This window comes from Schistosoma mansoni (genome assembly GCF_000237925.1).
Source record: "Schistosoma mansoni, WGS project CABG00000000 data, supercontig 0207, strain Puerto Rico, whole genome shotgun sequence".
NCBI classification, from domain to species: Eukaryota; Metazoa; Platyhelminthes; class Trematoda; order Strigeidida; family Schistosomatidae; genus Schistosoma; species Schistosoma mansoni.
The window spans coordinates 322,406-343,287 of record NW_017386079.1 but is presented as its reverse complement, the minus strand read 5'-3'; the positions used below and the strand labels follow the sequence as shown (position 1 = coordinate 343,287).

The following is a 20,882-nucleotide window of genomic DNA, read 5'->3' as shown; positions in this document are numbered from 1 at the left end:
ATTAGCCCTAAATTTAGTGGAGCAAGATCATAAGACTTACCCAAATTTTTACTTTTTTCATACTCCAAAAGTTTACACTCGTATATTGTACGAACTCTGAGCTGGCGCTTAACAGCAGCAACTAGCGGGGGTCTCTGGAATAATGCTCCAGTCAGCCCTTCTACAGCCTGTAGACGATCAATAAGGGACAAAGGTCAGTCTTGTGTCAACCGCGATACAAAAATTCTAATAAGTTTAGAAACCGCTCACTTTTTGTATCTTTTTGATCTCATCCACGGACTCGTGAAGTCTAAATATGCATACATACTCTTTACCAGCACTTTGCTGAGACTTTACAAGCCTAGTAGCACGATCGATACAGACAATAAGACAACCTGAGGCATTAAGAGCGAAGTTGCCATACCAGAAACTTTGGGGTCTAAAGTGCCACTATGACCGGTTTTGTTGACTCCAAGGGCTCTTTTCACCCACGCAACAACTTCATGAGATGATGGGTTGCATGGCTTGTCGAGGTTGATGACTCCACTCCTTAAAAGTTACAGAGATGGTTCAGACAAACTTGATGTATTCATCCAGAGGTCTGTGTAAAGGTGAGTAGCCTGTTGTGTCAGCCTCGAAATGACACTCGCGTACATTCATAAGATGAACATTCTAGGAGTCTGAAGGGTGGTTATGAGTTACCTACTTTCAACAATAATGGCCATTGGCTGCAATCTAAAGTAGGTTTCTTGTCCTCTGAAATTACCGCAAAGGACTCAGCTGCCTGAATAGCCTGAAGTAAGTTAACAAATAAACAGAAACAAAAACTTACTCCCACATTACCAGCTCTAACTTTGTGTTTCTTCATTTCTGATGCTCTTGTATACATGCTTTAGGACTATTTACTGATTTTAGGATTGTCATCTTTTACATGACGGGCGACTTGCCATATTCTATGTGACCTTTCAAATGGTTACACATGTATCAGGTTCTACGTTGCGTATAACCGATTGACTAAGTTATATTTGACTCCATTGAATTCTATCTGTAAAATAGTACCTACTACATTGCTGGGACTAAAACTAGATCAGTTCATACGATGAGGCCTTAAGTTAAAAGTAAGATGGAATATCATCACTTGATGTTTTACAACTTCATCTCGATTTCGAGATTTTGTGTTAGATGTCATCAGTATGTTATCATAATCTTCATACTACGGGGTCATCAAGATGCATCACAAACTAGTACAATAGCATTTTAAATATGTACGGGAGATAAGGACTTTGAAGGAATTCACACTGGTAATTTCACACCGTTTAAAGAAACAAAACAAATTCCAGGAGAACTCCTATAACCTTGTAACTTAGTGAATTTAGTTGGATGATGGCACTTAGGATCGGAGCCGATAATTCAAAATCGTGAAGTTTCAATGTAATAGTGTTCTCTTACGCTTAACCTAGCTTTCAAGACTATTAGGATACGGATATTTACTGTGACAGTATTCACTTCATCGCTTCCCCAAAAATGGAAAGTGTCATTCTCTTACCTCGGGAATCCTAATTTCATATATTCGCTGTCTCGATGCGGGGAATTTAAAAGGACATGATTTTATTTGTTTTTGTCTAGTGTTACTTTATCTACGTGTTGTATTAAATTCGGTAATATGTTTCGTCCGATTAACGGATATTGATCGAAATGGCTAAGTTGTCTGACAGAATTATTTGATGTGTTAGGAAAACTTTATTTTGCAAAGTAAAATGTAGATTTTAATTAGTATATGCTAGATTTGTAACATACTTACTGAGCTCTTTGTAACAAAATCTCATGGCTAAATGCATTCAAGCACAGAACTGATTAGCTTTTATTCCCGTATATTGGTCTCGATTTAGAGATAAACTACTTAGTTTATTTTGCATTCATTTTTGTGCTTCTGAATAAACTAAATTATCCATCTTCCATTCTTCACTGATCAAAATTTTTCCGACTAGGAATCGTGCTTCAATTACTGCAGTGAGAATAATACGTTTCTGTAATTTTCTAGGACATTAATTGCTTACATTCGATACAAGTTTTTTAAACGTTCAGTTAATTGTTTCTTGGTCATCTCCCATATATTTTGTTAAGCGTGATCACTCTATCTGGGGAAATTCTTTATCAGATTTTTAGCCATTTGGGGATAATCATTTGAGAGTTCACAAGAAAATTTCTTTGTTTCTGTATTACCGAATTCTTCTAACTGTTGAAGAATAAATCAGCTCATCTAGAATAAAAATAATAGAGTCTCAGATATGAGATTGCTTTCAGTACCTCTGAATTTATAAGGTGCATGTATATAACCAGTTATCTTTTCGTGTCTATATTTCAGCAGTATAAGTTTGTAGCAGAAACCTTAAAGTAAATGAGAAATATAAAGCTAGGCGCTTCTTTCTACCTGTCCTGTATAATTGCTCTGTACCTTTTAACAATTGATGACAGTAACTTTCTATTCACTCCGTTTCAATAATTTTATGTGCTAAGTGACTATATCGTTCATAGTAGTATTTAGAAATCTGATTAACTCATTTTCACTCACAGATACATCGTATATTTATGGAAGATTTTGGCAAGCCACCTACTGAACTGTTTGCCAGCTTTGAATATAAACCATTGGCTGCAGCTAGTTTAGCTCAAGTACACCGTGCTGTTACACATTATGGTGAAGAAGTTGCAGTGAAGGTTCAGTATGAAGATTTACGTGATCGATTTGATGGTGACATGGCAACTCTTGAGTTACTTTTAAAATTAGTTGAAAAAATGCATCCTAATTTTGGATTTGCTTGGGTTTTACAAGATATGCGTGTAAGTTTTTATCATTGATTAAAATGAGTCGTTTTGCAGTGTTAGCTACATCTAAGGATTAAAACTCATAACTTTAGTGTTTGACAAATATACTTTTTCATAAGCTGATCAGGGAAAATGGTAATAACACTCAACACTTAATTAATACGTAATTTAACATACAAATTATGAGACTAATAATTGCAGTGTATATTTACCAGTAGCATTCATAGCTCGAATTCCATAACGCCCGTTTTTACTGAAAAGTAAATATCTTTTACTTACTTTACTTACGCCTGTTACTCCCAATGGAGCATAGGCCGCCGACCAGCATTCTCCAACCCACTCTGTCCTGAGCCTTCTTTTCTAGTTCTATCCAGTTTTTGTTCATTCTTCTCATGTCTGTCTCTATTTCTCGGCGTAATGTGTTCTTTGGTCTTCCTCTTCTCCTTTGACCTTCAGGATTCCATGTAAGGGCTTGTAAAAGTAAATATCACTTCTTGTTAATTTCCTCTTGGTTGGACAAATTTTTTTGGATGTTTAACAAATGTAAAGAAAACAGAGCATAATGACACCAAATGTACATTTAACTATTCACACTAATTGGTCGTGTAAAATATTTTAGTTGAATGAAGTGACTTGTAAATCTGTAGAAGTAAAGGAAAAAAAAGTATCATATAACTGGTATAAAATTTGGTGCATTCATTACGTTTCATTATTTTGTTTTCAACCATATCAAGATTAGTGTATATATATTGTTAAAAGTGTGCAATTTAATGTAGTGCAAATCAGTAACCAAGTATAATTTCATGTACCAAGCTTTAGGCCACATATTTGTGTAAGAGCTTGTCCTGTTCACTGCGTTCTCGTGGCAGGGGTGTTGTTTACGAAAAGCGAATGTCCGGCATTTTAAGTGGGTTGGTGGACACGGCGAGTCCACCTAGGGGAGTTGGGAAACCCTCATTCCAAACCAATGGTCCACATGGGTTCCAGTATCCTGAGGGAACAAATGGCGTATGAATCAATCTCTGGTCACCGACTACCATGGGACTTCATCTCCTTACGATGCCCTACTGCCTTGTGGATCAGCCCTTTAGGTGAAAGGCTCGGGGTGTGGCCCCTTAAGAAAACCACCTGCTTCAGTTTGGGCACCTGGGCAGTATCACAGCCCTCACACAAGTCGAATGAGATTTGTGCGGCGCATATGTATCTGGTGCTTCCTTGTACCAATATTTATGTGTTTAAATAAATAAATAAAATAAAAAGCAAGAGCTTATTTCACTATACGGCGTCTGCCATGATCAAAGTACATGAAATAGGTTTCGAATCGGTTATCCCATTGTTGGTTATCTAATATTTCAATTGCTAATCCACTACTCCAAAATAGTTTATTATGATTTTAAATTGAAGCATGCATATCTCGTTGAGGAATGTCACATGCATCCAAAGGGTAAAGTTCAAATAATCAGAAAGTTAGGCAATCCTGCAGAAAATAGGAATAATAACAGTCATTTTGGTGCATTGTGTTTTTCGCTAGTTTTTTAAAAGTAAAACAAAGAGTTCAAATGTCATTTTTGATCGCATTTACCACTTGTTAAACACTTGTTTTTTTTTAAGAAGAGCGGTTTACTTGAGATTCTGACCCGTGTTGACCAATCAGAGAGCAATAAATGCTAATGGATGAATTATAATATGAAATATATGTTTTGTTTCTACTTGATCAATAAGCTTTTTTCAAGTTGGCTATAGAGTTTCCAGTTAGGATCTAGCTTGATTGTCAACATTAAGGGCTAGTCTATACATACCCGGACTTCTAATTCTAATAATATGCCCTACTTCTAAATCCTAGTTCTAACCCTAATATTAACTCACTTCTAATCATAGCAGTAAGCTAAACTTCTTACGCCATCCCTAGCTCTTAACACAACATCTAACCTGAACAAACATTAGAGAGAATCGTCGCTTCGTCTCGTATTTCTGTACACTCATACACCGTCATTTCATCTTCGCATCCACATATGAATATTCTCTTCGGCAGTCAGACGTCTTGTAGTTATGTAATAATGTTTACCAAAACTTGGTCGTCAGATGATGCATGGTCAACACTCTGGTCTTATGTGGTGGTATAAACGTCATTCTAGATTGATATATGGACGCCATGACCTTGAAGTCTCTTCCTACATCCTGATTGTCTCAGGAGTATACTTCATGTTTATCTACAGAGTTTCTTAATTTTTTACAAAATCGTCTCACCTGTTCGTTCATTATTTTTTTTAAAGGAAACATTAGCCAAAGAACTTGATTTTGAAAATGAAGCAGACAATTCTGTTCAATGTTCTATCGATTTATCAGATCTTGGAACTTTAGATAAAAATGGCTCTGTCCATGTACCTTGGGTTGATCGGAAACTTACTAGTAAACGTGTTCTTACTGCTGAATTCATCGATGGTATTAAAATTAATCAAGTGAGTAGTATTGTGATCTATTGAACACCGTAGCATTTCATTTGTTTAGATTGTAATTTCTAGCTTCTGCGTTATACAAAACTGTCATTAAGTGAGGAAGTTTATAAATGTGATTCCACAAAAGTAATCTCGGGTACAGAATACTTACCAAAATAGTTAAGACATTTCAAACTGTTTTGTTAACAGATCAGAAACCATGAAAGAATACCAAACATAATTTGTAACATTGGAGGAAAATGGATCCAGATTGAAAGCCATCTCTGATATCTTATGTACATAGTAGTAGCAGTAATATTTTACTGATATGCCGCTGTCATTATTTGACTGCATCCATCTACATGTATCGATTCGGTATCTTAAATTTTAAATAATCCCACTTCATGATTCATGAGTTGGGTCCACTCAAGTCAAGTGCTTGTTGAAGAGTAAAATAACATTATTAAAAAAATGAATCAGTTAAAATAATATGATAATAGCAAAGTGAAGATTATATTCAAAATTGCATAACCATTCACTTGTATCAAGGTTATTCCTGAACATTTATGATGGGATAGATTGCTCTATGGTCAAAACACACGACGTTCAACCAGTGAGACACAAGTCTTAACCCTACCCCATCTATTTAGTTTTAGAGTGTCTCACTCATCATTGAGATATCGCCCAACTTGTCTGGTTTATAGTGTACATCACGAAATGACCTTAGTTAAACAACCGTTAAAAGCCAAGAAGCGCTGAATAGCCATTTCATCCTAACATGAAGTATGTAAATGGTGAGCGCTTACACCGTCATCGGGGACAGAACCCATAACCTTCAAATCTTACTGCGAACTCTTAACTTTCAGATCAAATAAATTGGTATCCTGTAGTTTAAGCTTTGACCAATTCGCTATATCGTAAAATCATTTTCTAATATTATTGATGAGTAACTGCCTCACATTCGACATATTTAAGCTTCACTGATCACTTCATTTTTGTTTCATTCATTTATAAACAAAGATAAGTGATAATTTTTTGATATGGTTTCTTTATTCTATTCAGGTATCTGCTCTACGTGATGCTGGTTTCTCTTTAGCTGAATTAGATAGTCTGTTGATACGTGCATTTGGTCATCAAGTATTTTGTACCGGTTTTGTACATGCTGATCCTCATCCAGGCAATTTGTTGGTACGACGTAAACCTCAGATTAAATTAAATGTTTTCCAGAAAATTAAATCATCAATTCACTGTATACCATACATCATATCTAATGCAATATTATGGATTGGATTTTTGTGTTATTTTCCTATTAGTATTGCACAGAAATTAAAAAATCCTAACCGTAAACTATTTACATATCCAAATACAAGTCGAAATACTACTGAAATTCAGTTAGTACTTTTAGATCATGGTCTATATGATACATTACCGTGTGATAAGCGTAAAGCTCTGTGTAGAATGTATCAAGCTATATTAGACTCTAATGAATCAACAATGAAAGAGGCTTCCTCATTTCTGGGCGTTGAAGGTAAAAATATTCCTAATTTAATTCCTTTCAAATTCATTTTAATTTATATTGGATTATTGAAAGTGTTGTAGTGTAAATTGTTGTTAATTCCTTTATTTACTTTTTATCCTATTTGTTAGGTGGTTGAAGGTAGTCATTAGGAAACCCTTAACTTAGGTTTCGTGCTATTCGGGAGTTGCCAACAAGGTGTGTTTGTAATCCTGAGGGAACTGGTGCTCCCTGGTAACATCAGTCCCGCGTCACTCAGCTTGGCAATCTGAGATGTTACCACTAAGCTACTCAGGCTGAAACTGACCTCCTTTGCAGGACTGGAGTATTTATAATTGGTTGACCACTGAATAATAACCTTTACATTGTCTAATCTTTCGATCCTAATTAGCATTGAAGGACTAGATAAATGTGATGCTGTCCACTACTCAGTAATTAGGTGATTGTGCATATTGTGTTTACTTGTATACTACCAACGTTAACTAATGTACCGACCAAGTCTCGACACTACGGATCATTGTTTAACAATCACTTGAATGGAGGTCGTCACTATACATCGAATTCCCTGACTATGAGAAAGCATCTGGGAGCGTGGATAGGAAAACCTTATGAAACCTTCTTCTGTGTTATGATGTACCTGAGAAGGTTGTCACTGCCATACTGAATTTGTAAGACGACTTCGCTGCAAAGTCGTGCACGAAAAACAGCTGACAGATCGATTCCAAGTGAAGACCGGTAAAGTTACTCTCACAAGAATAATATGCGTAAGTAATTAATTAAGTGACCAAAGTTAACTGGTGTAATTGAAAATTAGATTGTGGATACTATAGTTTCAAAGATATGTGTATCAATAGTTTAAGAACTCAGTTATTTGGTGTGAGGAAAATAGTTGACTGATTCAGCCCCCATCTACACAATAAGTGTAGCTCAAAATTAAGCACTTAAGATAGCTCCTAGCTACGGAGTTGTGTTGAAACCTTTTAAATTATGTTCATTATCTTGATCTCAATGTTATATTGGATTAAGTTCGTTAGAATCGTATATGTTTAAAGATACAAGTATTGATCTCCTGTCCTAACTTTTGGATATATGGATGAAAAGCTCTATTGTTTGACCCATAGACAACTAATTTACTTCCATTACATTCAAATTTTTTTAGAGTTGATAAATTGTTTCTGGCTAATAAGCTCACTTTTTACTACTCTACTTAGATTGGTCTACTTTCGGAGAAGTTATTCTACAAAGACCATGGCGTCGTCGAACCTTCAGGTTACCATCTCAACTTTCGGAAGCTGATAAGGCTTATATACGAGCTACTGCAATCGAACATTTTGATCGAGTCATGTCAGTTCTTGAACAGATGCCACGTCCAATGCTTCTGTTTATTAGGTAAGTTTTTCATATCAAGGTGAAATAATTAGAAGAATGTTCAATGTGGAGTATATAATTTTTTTAATAAGTTTGGTCGACCAGTTTATTCCATATTATTTATAGTTAATTATTTGAATATTTAGCGAAAGTCCTACCACAGTCATAGACACAACCAAACAGACTATTGTCACGACTTCACATTGATGATATTACTTATTTACTAAGTACACAGATTCATGTATCCGGCTTTAAGTTATACTCTTTGTGTCAAGGTTACTTATATTTACCCAGTTACCCGAACAGAAGTTGGCGGGGCGGGACTCAAACCTGCGATTTAGCGGTTAAGTGTGTAATATCTTCATCACTAAGCTGGCTTTCTACATAGTTGTGGACAAATCTTTTACTTTTGATATTGCATTAACTTCGGTTCGATCCACAGAATCATTCATCTAACTTTCATTAAAACTACCTCAAAGTGGCGGAAAGTCATTCTCATGGCAAATACTTAATTGTCATCAGTTACTACTCCACAATCATGATATCTCAAGCTATGACAGAATATATATAACAAGCATAAGGATTAAGTGTATCATGATAATATTACGATGGTCATTCATTGTCACTTAACTGTGAGGCACAACACTTAACTGGGAGATTAGATTATGTAGTTTATGTATTTACACTTATTGTTTAACCGCTATTTCGAATTCAAGTGCTGACTCAAAATCTTTATCGATTTCAAGCATCATACTTACTATAACTAAATTAAAAGTTAATCATCACTATAGTTAGAATGGAAATAGATCAAATGTGGCTAGCAATAGGATCCAGGACGCGCGTTCTGTCCTATTTAGGACTCGTCGGCTGGATGTACCTGCATCCCAGAGGTAATGTTCACTTCGGGACTCAAACCCAGTACTGTTTGTTTCGACCGCCATCGTATTATCTACATATCTACTGAATCCAGATAGTTACTCACTTTTCAAACGGATATGAAATCTAATTTAATTTCAAATGGTTTGAATGATCCCGTTGTTAATATTTTTGACTGAAGTTTGATCAATCTTAGTTGGTATATGGATATCCTTGATATTGATAGAATGTTGCTGTTCAATATCAACTTTTGCAGGATGCCCATATACCAACTAAGACTAATTAAATTTCAATCAAAAATATGATTAACGGGGTAATTCGAACCGTTTCAAATTGAATTACATCACTAATAGTTGCTTAGTAATAGCTTTCATATAGTTGAGTGCATTGATACAGTTTTTATTGTTCAATTATTAATTGTAGAAATTTAAATCTTATTCGTTCTATATGTCGTTCTCATGGTGATCCAATTGATCGTCACTCTTTAATGATAGATAGTGCTATTCTTGGTAGTAGAATTACAACATCATATTCTGGAAAGTTAATTCCTCTGTCATGGATTGATAGATTAAGAGTGAATATAACACTTCAAAGATATCACTGGAAATTAAAGTATGTTTCTTTTATATTTATGAGTTGTTCTTCAATCTACTTTTTATGTTATCCTGTGGTCGTAGATTATTGTTATTATTATGCCACATGATTACCTATTATGTGATTTCGTGTAAATGATTCGAGATCATGCATGTTATGTTATAACTTAAGATTACTTTCGGGAAGCATAAGCCAAGTATGTTAAATAGTGATGTCTTGTCGATTGAACGTTATATTCGTTTTCCTAAGCTATTCTGGTAACCCACAGACTAGAACTACTCAGCGACTTGAACACCAGAGAGAAGACGCAAGTATGAGAGAAAAATACTTTACTCCAAGGTTCGTTCTTGTACAGAAAATCATGGGTATTTATAGATGTTAGCGTCTGTTAAATCAACATCATATTTCAGCCAATCCGTTAACGACATATTATTCTACCAACCAATAGTAGCACGCCACGTTGAAATTCTAGAATGTTCCGTCATACTCTGATTGGCTAGGGCTCTTCGGCTGCTTTTGGGCCTCTGGAGGCTCCGTTGAAGTTCTCCGGAAGCCGACCCAACAAATAGGGTCCGTTGTTTTTATATTAAACTGACTGTTCACAGTCTTTCATTTTATATCTAGCATGAAATGGGAAGACGATGACTTATTAGTTACTTACAAATTCATTTACCATGTACAAGGATTGAACTTATTTCTTGTAAGCTAATGATGCACATTCCTAGACCATAAGTCTGCCTTGATTCTATTCCAAGATCAGTATTATTAAACAACTTTGCCAGAATTGACACCGAGAGCTGTATAATCAATTGGCTTTGTTCTCAATTTTCTGGAGGAGGACGTACTGTACTTTGCGGAAAGTACTTGTATGTCAAAAGGAACTGCTCTTTCTCTCCTTCCTTTTTCAATTTTCGCATGGTCTACCATCTACGAAAAATACTTGTTAAATATACGGATGACCTTATTTTATGCACTTCAGTTTCTTTGTCTCAAAATCCCCTTCAGATGAATTAGTTCTTGTCACTCATTGTACGATGGTCTATTTTTTTCTTTCAACATTTATGCTATGTTTGAAGAAGTTACCAGATCACCTAAAATCGGCTAACGGAACTAAGGATCAGCGACACAATGACAGCGCTGTTAACTAGAAAAAGGCCATGTTCAGGTGAGGGGAAGGTATATTCCACAAGAAGTCAGAAGCACGAACAATCAAGCACACAACTCAAGCATGCATATATATATATAGCATAAAAAGGTCCTTTCGAAACGTCACAAAATAGCATATTGAAAGAGGTGGCGAACCAATGATATTTAGGGTCCTTCCAAGTGGGAAATACAAACTGAAAGCAAAAATAAAAAGTTTCGCAAGTGATTTCTGGGGATCTAGTATCCTCAACAACTTAATCATTCCAAAAACTGAACTTTTAACTTGAGTCTGAGATCGAAGTTTATATTGTGGGAGATTCCTTCAAATGATATTTCTTTCAATGCAAATTTTTCTTCTGATCTCATATTTTATTAATATGTAAGAAAGGTTTTTGTCTGATTTATTACATACTGAGGGTACATATTTTTAGTACAATTGGACTGAGCCATATTGGTAGGTGTAGACTACCTGGTTGGGATCGGCGAAATGATAGCAATCGACGGTTAGAGACCTTGAATGACATGGCTCAAAATCGTTTGCAATGGCGAAAGTGAAACCACTCTTTATGTTCTACCAAATTCTAATCTTCGGAATTCTTCATGTCTCTATATTTTTTCTCTTTCCAAATTTATTTCTCTGGATTATACTTATTCAATAACATCTTCAAACCCTAATCTTTCACATTAATGCTTATACTCTTACTACTTCTACTACTATGGGATTTGAATCGACAACTGGATCTCTGTGCTAATGTGGTATGACAACTCGAACTGATGTACATACGTACGTACGAAGTTCTACGTTGTGACTGACTGACCATTTAATATTCACTTTTACGACCTGTAAATTCTTGTATTTTACTTGTTCTTCCTCACTGTTTCTTATTATTATCTCTTTGATTTTTGAAAAGATTTCGCTATGGCATAAAGAGAGTGATAAAAGTAATTAATAAAGTATATGGTTAATATTTTAATGTCATTACGAACAAGGTTGTGGATAGACATTTAAAATCTTGCAAACTACTGTCAAGTGTTATTTTACCAAAGATTAATCATTCACATCTTCCTCCTTGTATATGACAAAAGTACAAAAAGTTCTACAATATCGTATCTAGCACATCTTTTATACTGCCAAAAGGTGATAAAAAAGGGATCGTCGAGATTATAATTTTTGAATGAGCTATTCAGAAGCGAGTGAGCGGTTTCAAGGTCATGGCGCCTGTTCCAATACCCGATGCTCACGTACCATCGATTCATAACGGATTTCAGTGAGGATTTCACAGTTTAGCGACTACAACTGATAAGTTCTTTTATTTGTGATTGCGCCGTTCAAATGACTGCTAGACGTTGTGAAACCTTATTATGGCTCTAGACGCCGGCTAATTATGGAGTTATATAGATGAGTTCCTGTACCGTATGCATTACGATTTCAAAACCAAAGAGTCTCTTTCTGACCTTGAAAAGTTTTCAAACGATGTTAAAGAAGTGTAATCATTCTAATATTTTGGTTTTGTATAATATATTCCTACTCTATACTGACTGTCTTTTGATTGACTGAAGTTTCTCAAGGTCACTTAAAATCCGTTCAAAGGTCGTCCATAAATTATAGTCTGGCCTTAAGGGAAACTTATTGTAATGCCAAAAATTCCATATTATACTGAACATGTTGAATAAAGCTATGATTACGATTTATTATTGACTGTTCTAACATAGATAGATACAATTCAGTTAGTACCAGTGATCGGCTAGTTCACTATCTATAATCTATGTTGTTATTATTACTAATTTCTATCTCTTTTCACTTTGTTTCATCCCATAGATATGAAACATTCAATATATGGATTCAAGGTTTATTCTATCAATTGTTATATGCTATAGGTCAAGTACCTGATATCAAAGAATTATCATCATTATATAATGCTGCAACTCCTAAAGTATTATCAGCTAACGTTTAATTTTTAATCCGATCAAACACCCACACACACGCACACACAAAGAGAAGAAAACACAATTCTGTTGTGGAAAAGAAAAAGGAAATAATCATTATTGATTTTCGTTTCTTTATTTTTAATCGATCTAAAGTTTTCTATTTATTTTGTTCTTAACCTTATAGATATAGATATAGATAGATATATACACATGTACAGTCACCTCCAAAAATAAGGAGCACAATATAACATTTGTTTCATTCGAATAATTGATTAGTGTATTTGATAAAAAGATGTTTTTGTATCGATTGATCCGCACTTTATTGGTGATAGTGTAGTATGGTCTACTTACATCCATATAAGTAGTATATGGTAATGGTCAGACATAGAATGTGTTTCGGCAAAAGATCGATAAGGAAAGAATGAAAACGAAGCACAATCGGTATGAAAATGCATGAACAATGAAATCAGAGAAGATGGACTGATATTTGCAGAAGAAACAGTCTAGATTGAGATCATTGATTGTTATTTTGCAAATCAACTGTTTACTGTATGGATATCAGAATTCAGTGAGATAGTCTGTAATTTGTGCCTGAATACATTCGATTGTCCCCACACGTGTTCTTGCTCACTACAGTAGTAATATTTTTATGGTTTTAAGTTTCCAACAAATTTCAACCTATACAGTTGACAGAAGACAACGTTTTGCGTTTTCTGCTTTCGATTTTCATATATATAGTATATTAGGTCTCTTTTTAGTTGTCTACTTCTAGCTTTACAGTACTGGTAGAAATCTCTATTTTAAGTAAATATTAGTATGGTTTATATGTTATTAAGGAGTTAGTAGCTAGAGAGTAATATATTTTCAAAATAATCCGTCTTACTTACGCCTGTTACTCCCAATGGAGCATGGGCCGTCGACTAGCAATCTCCAACCTACTCTGTCCTGGGCCATCCTTTCTAGTCCTATCCAGTTTTTGTTCTGTCTGTCTCCATTTCCCGGCGTAATGTGTTCTTTGGTCTTCCTCTTTTCCTTTGGCCTTGAGGATTCCATGTGGGGGCTTGCCTTGTGACGCAATTGTGTGCTTTCCTAAATGTGTATCCTATCCACTTCCAGCGTTTCTTCCTTCATTGAAATCTGGTTTGTTCTCTCACACAGTAGGTTGTTGCTGATAGTGTCTAGCCAGCGGATTCGAAGTATTTTCCGTAGACAAATGTTAATATGTAGTGCCGCGATTCGTTAATCATTCACTTCAATAACCGTTATAATTCTAATCTTAACGGTGCGTAAAATCAGAAGACAAAGGAAAGCAGCAACTACAGTTTATTGTCGAATAACTCAGGTCAGAAAGCTAACAACACCTGAGCGAATATCAACGAGCGAGCGAGTAGCAATTGAGCGAGTGAACAGGCAAACAAGCGAAGGAACGAAGGACGAATAGCAAGCAATTACATAGACAATTTATAGTCAAATTTAATAAGGGAACAGCAAAACAAAACAAAGGCTGATAATAGTATTTGCGTGCATACATATATGGGGAGGAGTATGAGTCATCGAATGATATTTAAGCAGTCAACACTGGCTAGAGTGTCGTGTGCTCTAGTGGTATAACAGTGCAAAGAATATGCAAATTGTTACTACCCAAATGACGATGTCTGTTAAGTAAGTTAATAAAAAGGGCTTAACCAAAACTGACTGTAGGATGGTTGCTATAATTAAACACCTGTATCTTCTGGATGATGCTTTCGTAGTTCTCCAAGTTTCCGCCCCATAAAACAGAACTGTCTTGATATTTGTATTGAAAATCCTGATGTTGGTGTTGGTTGACAATTGTTCTGAGTTCCAGATGTTCTTCATTTGTAAATATGCTGCTCTTGCTCTGCCGATCAGCGTTTTCACATCTGCATAAGATCTGACATAACATCAATCATCATAGTCCTTATCAAAATATTCTCTAATATTTTTGAGTATTTCATGAACAAGATATTACTTATATGTTGTTGATTCAAATTTCCTTTTCAACTTTGTGAATTATACAGGCCCCCAAATGCCCAGGTACGGCCGAGAGTGGGGAGAGTTCGCTCTCCCTCTCCAGATGCTCTCACATGGCCACGCGTGTATAACCTCTGCCACAAAAGTCCTACTCACTGCCTTCTCGTGGCCGGGGTGTGGTTTACGAAGTCGAGAGGACGGAAAGTGAATGTCCGGCGATTTAACCGGGTTAGTGGACACAGCAAGTTCACCTAGGGGAGTTGGAAAACCCTCATTCCAAACCAATGGTGCACATGGGCTCCAGTATCCTGAGAGAACAAATGGCGTATGAATCAATCGTTGATCACCAGCTACCATGTGACTGCATCTCCTCACGATGCTCCACTGCCTTGTGGATCAGATCTTTAGGTCGAAGGCTCGGGGTGTGGCCCCCTAAGAAAACCACCTGCTTCAGTTTGAGCACCCAGGCAGTATCACAGCCCTCACACAAATCAAATGAGATTTGTGCGGTGTATATGTACCTGGTGCTTCCTTGTACCAACATTTATATGTATAAATAAATAAATACAGTCAGATAAACTAAGTTAAGATTGACTAGCCGAATAAGATATATATCTTATGTTTTAATCATAACTGACTAATTTTGTATTGTGTATAAATCCATCCGAGTATATATTTGTGTTATCGAAATCCAGCAGTTGACTAAAGATCCAGAAAATAAGTATCTGTAGTCACTAAATTTAACTTGTCCTTAGTTATTAAAGTAACCTGACTACTAGATGATATCAAGCTGATATTTTAATCAGTTATGTCGTGTATGACAAGCTAGATGATATAAATGTTATCACTACTATTTACTTAATTCACAATCATACACCAATAGCATTACACGGCATATAAAGCAAAACGATCGTGAGTTTGAGTGTTCTGTGAGTACCTTATGTGAAACAGTTGATCCTCCTAGTGGGATGACTACTGAGCCTTTGAATTAGAGACGTAATGCACAAATGAGTGGAGTAATCAAAGGAGATACTATTCTATGATAACATTTGTCGAAAATGGGTTTATATCCATTAATTTCTTCAGGATCTTGGAGTCCGTATGTGCCATCGATCTAGAATCACGATCTTTTAACTATATTTGTTGGATTATTCCTATTTGTCAACCCGTATACAAATTAATTCACTTGACCTAGATAAACGTCTGACCAAGATTGTCGCACTAACTGCCGAGGATTTGTTAAAGAATCCTACATTGTCGTATCATTGCTTCAAGGTGAGTTTGTAAAAATCCACATGACTTGTGAATCAAAGTGCACTGTAAAGCCATAAACATCATGGGTCTTCCTATGAAGTTTCACTGTTCTAAATATTTATAAACAGGTCTTCAAGTTTACACAATGTAGTAATTAATTAGAATATAACAAATCGTGAACCTGTTATTCACTTCACTGAGAGTGGTCGTTTCCTATTACGAGAAAAAGCAAGTTGTTCAAGTTTTTTGAATTAGTTTTACAATGTTTAAACCGAACTTGTGTTAAAATTTGATCAGATGTTTGACGTTGAAGGAATTCATACTACTAATAACTTTTTAAGTAATCAAAGCGTGTGAAAATCGCCATATCGGGAAAGTTGTCTATCAGAATTGGAAATTTATATCTATAGTGTTCAGCATCAAATGCCTCCATCAACAGCATTTAAACTGTTGATATACCTACCTACGTTTTCTTTACAAAACCTGTCAACACAGCGATAAATTTGAATTTATGTCGCCACACAAAATATCTTAAAAAGCCAGTGGAACATCAAATTAGATTGTTTTATGAGACTGAAGGAAGATTTCTCCATTTGTCTGTATCAACTAGGAAACATCGAAAAGCCGTTTCGTTCCAACTTCATATTATTCACCAATAAGCGATCAGGACAAAACATAGAATGGAACACGGTAATTGTTGAGACTAGTCCGACGTTTTACACATTTCCACCAAACAATTTAGTCATTTCCATTCCCAAAAGTGTAGCAAAAATGAATCCGTCTAAATATTTCAGCCGACTTATCTGAAGCAATCTGAAAACTGCTGCTAGTAGGAAAAATAATCTTACACTGAATAACAATTGAATAAAGTTCAGAATATAGAAATCGTTTAGGTAAAGCTTCAAAACCAAATTTATGGAGAACACGTATTTTGCAGTTCTGGCTTCTATTATTTCAATATCAAATAGTCATATATTAGAGACTATTTGTTAATCAAGGAATCGAGAGTGATTCGGAGTAACGAATTGTCACGAAGCTGTGCATCTGATATTTATCTGTTGCATCAAACATTCATTGAGAGATTTTGACAACATGGCTTTAGGCTGTTGTCCACCACTCAAAGCGGCCGCCTTACCCACTTTTCTGCGATAACCCAGGAGGCGGGGCAAGACAACTCACCGATCGAAATGTACATGGTCACAGAGCACGACTGTACTCTAGTAAGGATGGAACTAATGGACACTACAACCACTTACCACGAAATCCGTGATCCTACTGGGTGACCACGATGGATGGAGAGTTGACAATACGCCAGGAAGGCGGAATCGAACCGCTCCGATGCTAGTCGGCTACAGGTTTGAAGCCTGCACCCCGGACCACCGAGGTTCATCCCGGCAATTGTAGAGCGCTTGTAAACGCTTTCATTAATCATACTTTCAATTGTATGATACGGTACTCATTTGCACATCTGTACTAAAGTACATAGTATCATAGTGTGAAGTGAGCTCGAATCAATAACAATATATGTTTACACACGAAACAATTATAAAAAACAATTCAATCATTGTTCTTGGATTCGGAAAATAACCCCCATATATTCTGTACATTTCAGTAGTATATTGACAACAACAACAAAATATCCAACAGTATGGTGAACATTATGAATGACGTAATGTGGTATTTGTATGAACTATTTATTCTCTTGTATCTAATGTCTGTCTGATTTCAAATTCCAAATGTATTACGTTCGTTTGTGCTCGTCGGATACTTCTTGGTTAAATTGTGTTAGTTCTGGGATTCCTAGTTCGTAGTATAATTCGAATACTCCTAATCATCACATTGGCGTCGCGATGGAGCTTCTGATGGGACGGTTGGACATACATTCAGATTTTGAGGATTACATGAAAAGGTTCGAAATCTGTGCTACAACCAGTGAAGATGTTGAGAATTTTAATGTTGTAGCTCATCTCGTTAAATCCTTCGGAAAAGAAGCCTAAAGCTCATAACAAACTCTGGCTTTACCAGAAAAGCCTATTTTACTTCCCTATGCAACTCTCAAAGAACTACGACTAGACTATGTAAAGTATACAAATTTCGAATGCTGTAAAGGAGGAAAATTTCATAGAATGACTCGTAAGAACATCATTACGTCGTCTCAATTCAATGCGCAATCAAGGTTATTCAGATAACAATTCATTGAGAAATCGCGAAGCAGATCATGAAGATGAGCACATGTTTGGCAAATGCTTGTTGTGTGGCTGGTTTCGCTCATGTAATTCGTGTGTGTTGCGTAATGCAAATATTTTAAATGTGGAAATCTGGACTCATTCTGTCAGTATGTGATACTACGATTCATTTGCTGCAAGCAATGTTAAGTTAGTAATTTTGATCGAATTAAGTTTGGTGTTTCGAGTGATCATTTATCTTTATTCACGACTTCGAAAAACAGTATAGAGTCATATAGCAGTCCAGCATTAATTGAAACTGAGAATCATTGTGAGATAAAAGCTTCTAGTCAATCAACTTCTTATCGGATTTCTCATGTTATTGTACCAAATATCGTCTGTCTTAACGATTCATATATTTCTGAGAGAATTTCTTACAGATTTGAGGAAAATATGTTGAGTGGATCAGATCATGGTCGAAAATCTGATATGGTTTTGATCGATGATGATTTTTCTGACGATCCATTATTCTTCAATGACATTTGTAATAAGTTTGATGAAAATATAACAGAAAAATCAAATCTTGATATCATATAATTATTCATAACTTGGGTATATGAAGATCCAACATTATTTCGTGGAGGAGAATATTGTTGGGTAGTCTATGGTTCATAATATATATATCAGTAGTTTCAGTACACAACCGACATGTTGATCATATACAATTTCAGGATCAAGGTGAGTCTGTTCCAATTTCAGTTGTTAATCCTAATACTAATGAGTGTACTGTAGATCATACAGAGTCTACATCCAATACACAGTCGGACAGACACATGATGAACCTATACAGGAGAGGTACGATTGATCACAGAAATTCGGATTTTCATTGAAGCTATGACCGATGTGGTGTTTGTACGAACTAATGATTCCTTTGTACTTGATGGACTGCCTGATTTCGAATTCCACATACATTACGTTCATTGTGCTCATCCAACAGTTCTTTGTTAAATTGAGTTATTTCTGGGATTCCTAGTTTGTATAACAATTCAAATACTCCGAATTATCACACATATGTCTACTCCTATGATACATTCGATCCTATCAATGATAACCAAATTATATTCACGGTTAAATGGCTTGAAAATTCCTTTCAAAATACTCTGTTGTCTTGTCAACTATGCATGGTTTCACAATGAACTTTGACTAGAAAATTTGTTGGTATTATTTTCATTCGAAGTTGCGCTGAGTGGATAAAATCTCTAACTGATCTGTAATTTCGGCTCTGATTGTTCATTCATACTTAAGATAAGTATTATTATAAAAGTCATTTCATATAAACCTATTGGAATATGTAGAGGTTAAACTGATGATGTGTGGTCGTTTCGGAGCATCAATAAATACAGTGGTTTACAACCGTTATGAAATTTCAGTTGACCATGTTCTATAAAACGGTTAATTCACAACAGAGCTGAATATAAATATTGTAACAAATGTGGGTACTTCCAAAGTTACTGTGACTGATACATGATACTGAAGATCTGTTTTAGGCCATTTAACCCCGAGTATAATATGGTAATCATTGATAGGATAGAATGTATCATAGAAGTAGACTTATGACATTCACAATGTTCACCATACTGTTGGATATTTTGTTGTTGTTGTCAATATACTACTGAAATGTACAGAATATATGGGGGTTATTTTCCGAATCCAAGAACAATGATTGAATTGTTTTTTATAATTGTTTCGTGTGTAAACATATATTGTTATTGATTCGAGCTCACTTCACACTATGATACTATGTACTTTAGTACAGATGTGCAAATGAGTACCGTATCATACAATTGAAAGTATGATTAATGAAAGCGTTTACAAGCGCTCTACAATTGCCGGGATGAACCTCGGTGGTCCGGGGTGCAGGCTTCAAACCTGTAGCCGACTAGCATCGGAGCGGTTCGATTCCGCCTTCCTGGCGTATTGTCAACTCTCCATCCATCGTGGTCACCCAGTAGGATCACGGATTTCGTGGTAAGTGGTTGTAGTGTCCATTAGTTCCATCCTTACTAGAGTACAGTCGTGCTCTGTGACCATGTACATTTCGATCGGTGAGTTGTCTTGCCCCGCCTCCTGGGTTATCGCAGAAAAGTGGGTAAGGCGGCCGCTTTGAGTGGTGGACAACAGCCTAAAGCCATGTTGTCAAAATCTCTCAATGAATGTTTGATGCAACAGATAAATATCAGATGCACAGCTTCGTGACAATTCGTTACTCCGAATCACTCTCGATTCCTTGATTAACAAATAGTCTCTAATATATGTCTATTTGATATTGAAATAATAGAAGCCAGAACTGCAAAATACGTGTTCTCCATAAATTTGGTTTTGAAGCTTTACCTAAACGATTTCTATATTCTGAACTTTATTCAAAACTTTACCTCAATGGTTTATAAGAATTATTTTTTTAATTTATTCAATTTTATACGATATACTATACTAGTCTTTTCTGACCGTATCGTTTTAGTGTGTTTGCATGTGTGGAAGAAAATCATGAAACCTTTTATTCATTGATATTATGTGTCATATAATAACTAATGTGATATCAGTGAAATTTATTTTGAAATGGATGTTTCAAATTCTGATTCAGATTTGTGAAAACCTACTGCCTATGTTATTCCTTTTCTAGTATGCTTCTATGAGTGTCTAATCTTCTTATGAATTAGTCAATTGAAGGTGCATACACCACTGCTTGAAGTAACAAGTTCCAAGGATTGATGACTGGGTATGAAAACCTGTATGCCACTGGTATTT

The 20,882-nt window shown here is 35.7% G+C and overlaps 1 protein-coding gene and 2 non-coding genes across 4 annotated transcripts in view; 2 read left to right on the top strand and 1 right to left on the bottom strand.

Annotated features, from left to right (window-relative positions):
• The window catches only part of Smp_098370.1 (ubiquinone biosynthesis protein aarf(E.coli)/abc1, putative), a gene marked incomplete at its 3' end in the record, with an annotated part of 14,274 nt that extends 1,449 nt beyond the window's left edge, over positions 1 to 12,825 (top strand). The window contains exons 3-9 of one of the 2 annotated variants that reach the window (XM_018792998.1): positions 2,554 to 2,817; positions 5,076 to 5,261; positions 6,300 to 6,455; positions 6,630 to 6,765; positions 7,965 to 8,142; positions 9,421 to 9,609; positions 12,557 to 12,825. In XM_018792998.1, coding sequence (XP_018647189.1) covers positions 2,554 to 2,817; positions 5,076 to 5,261; positions 6,300 to 6,455; positions 6,630 to 6,765; positions 7,965 to 8,142; positions 9,421 to 9,609; positions 12,557 to 12,692 — 1,245 coding nt within the window. The remainder of the gene's footprint in view (positions 1 to 2,553; positions 2,818 to 5,075; positions 5,262 to 6,299; positions 6,456 to 6,629; positions 6,766 to 7,964; positions 8,143 to 9,420; positions 9,610 to 12,556) is intronic. The other variant, XM_018792987.1, reaches the window with a different exon arrangement.
• A 4,398-nt stretch (positions 12,826 to 17,223) lies between these two features.
• Positions 17,224 to 17,308, bottom strand: Smp_tRNA_00112_SeC(e)_TCA.1.1. Its single transcript has one exon. It is a non-coding gene (tRNA).
• Positions 17,309 to 19,966: 2,658 nt separating this feature from the next.
• Positions 19,967 to 20,051, top strand: Smp_tRNA_01496_SeC(e)_TCA.1.1. Its single transcript has one exon. It is a non-coding gene (tRNA).
• The last annotated feature ends 831 nt before the right edge of the window (positions 20,052 to 20,882 follow it).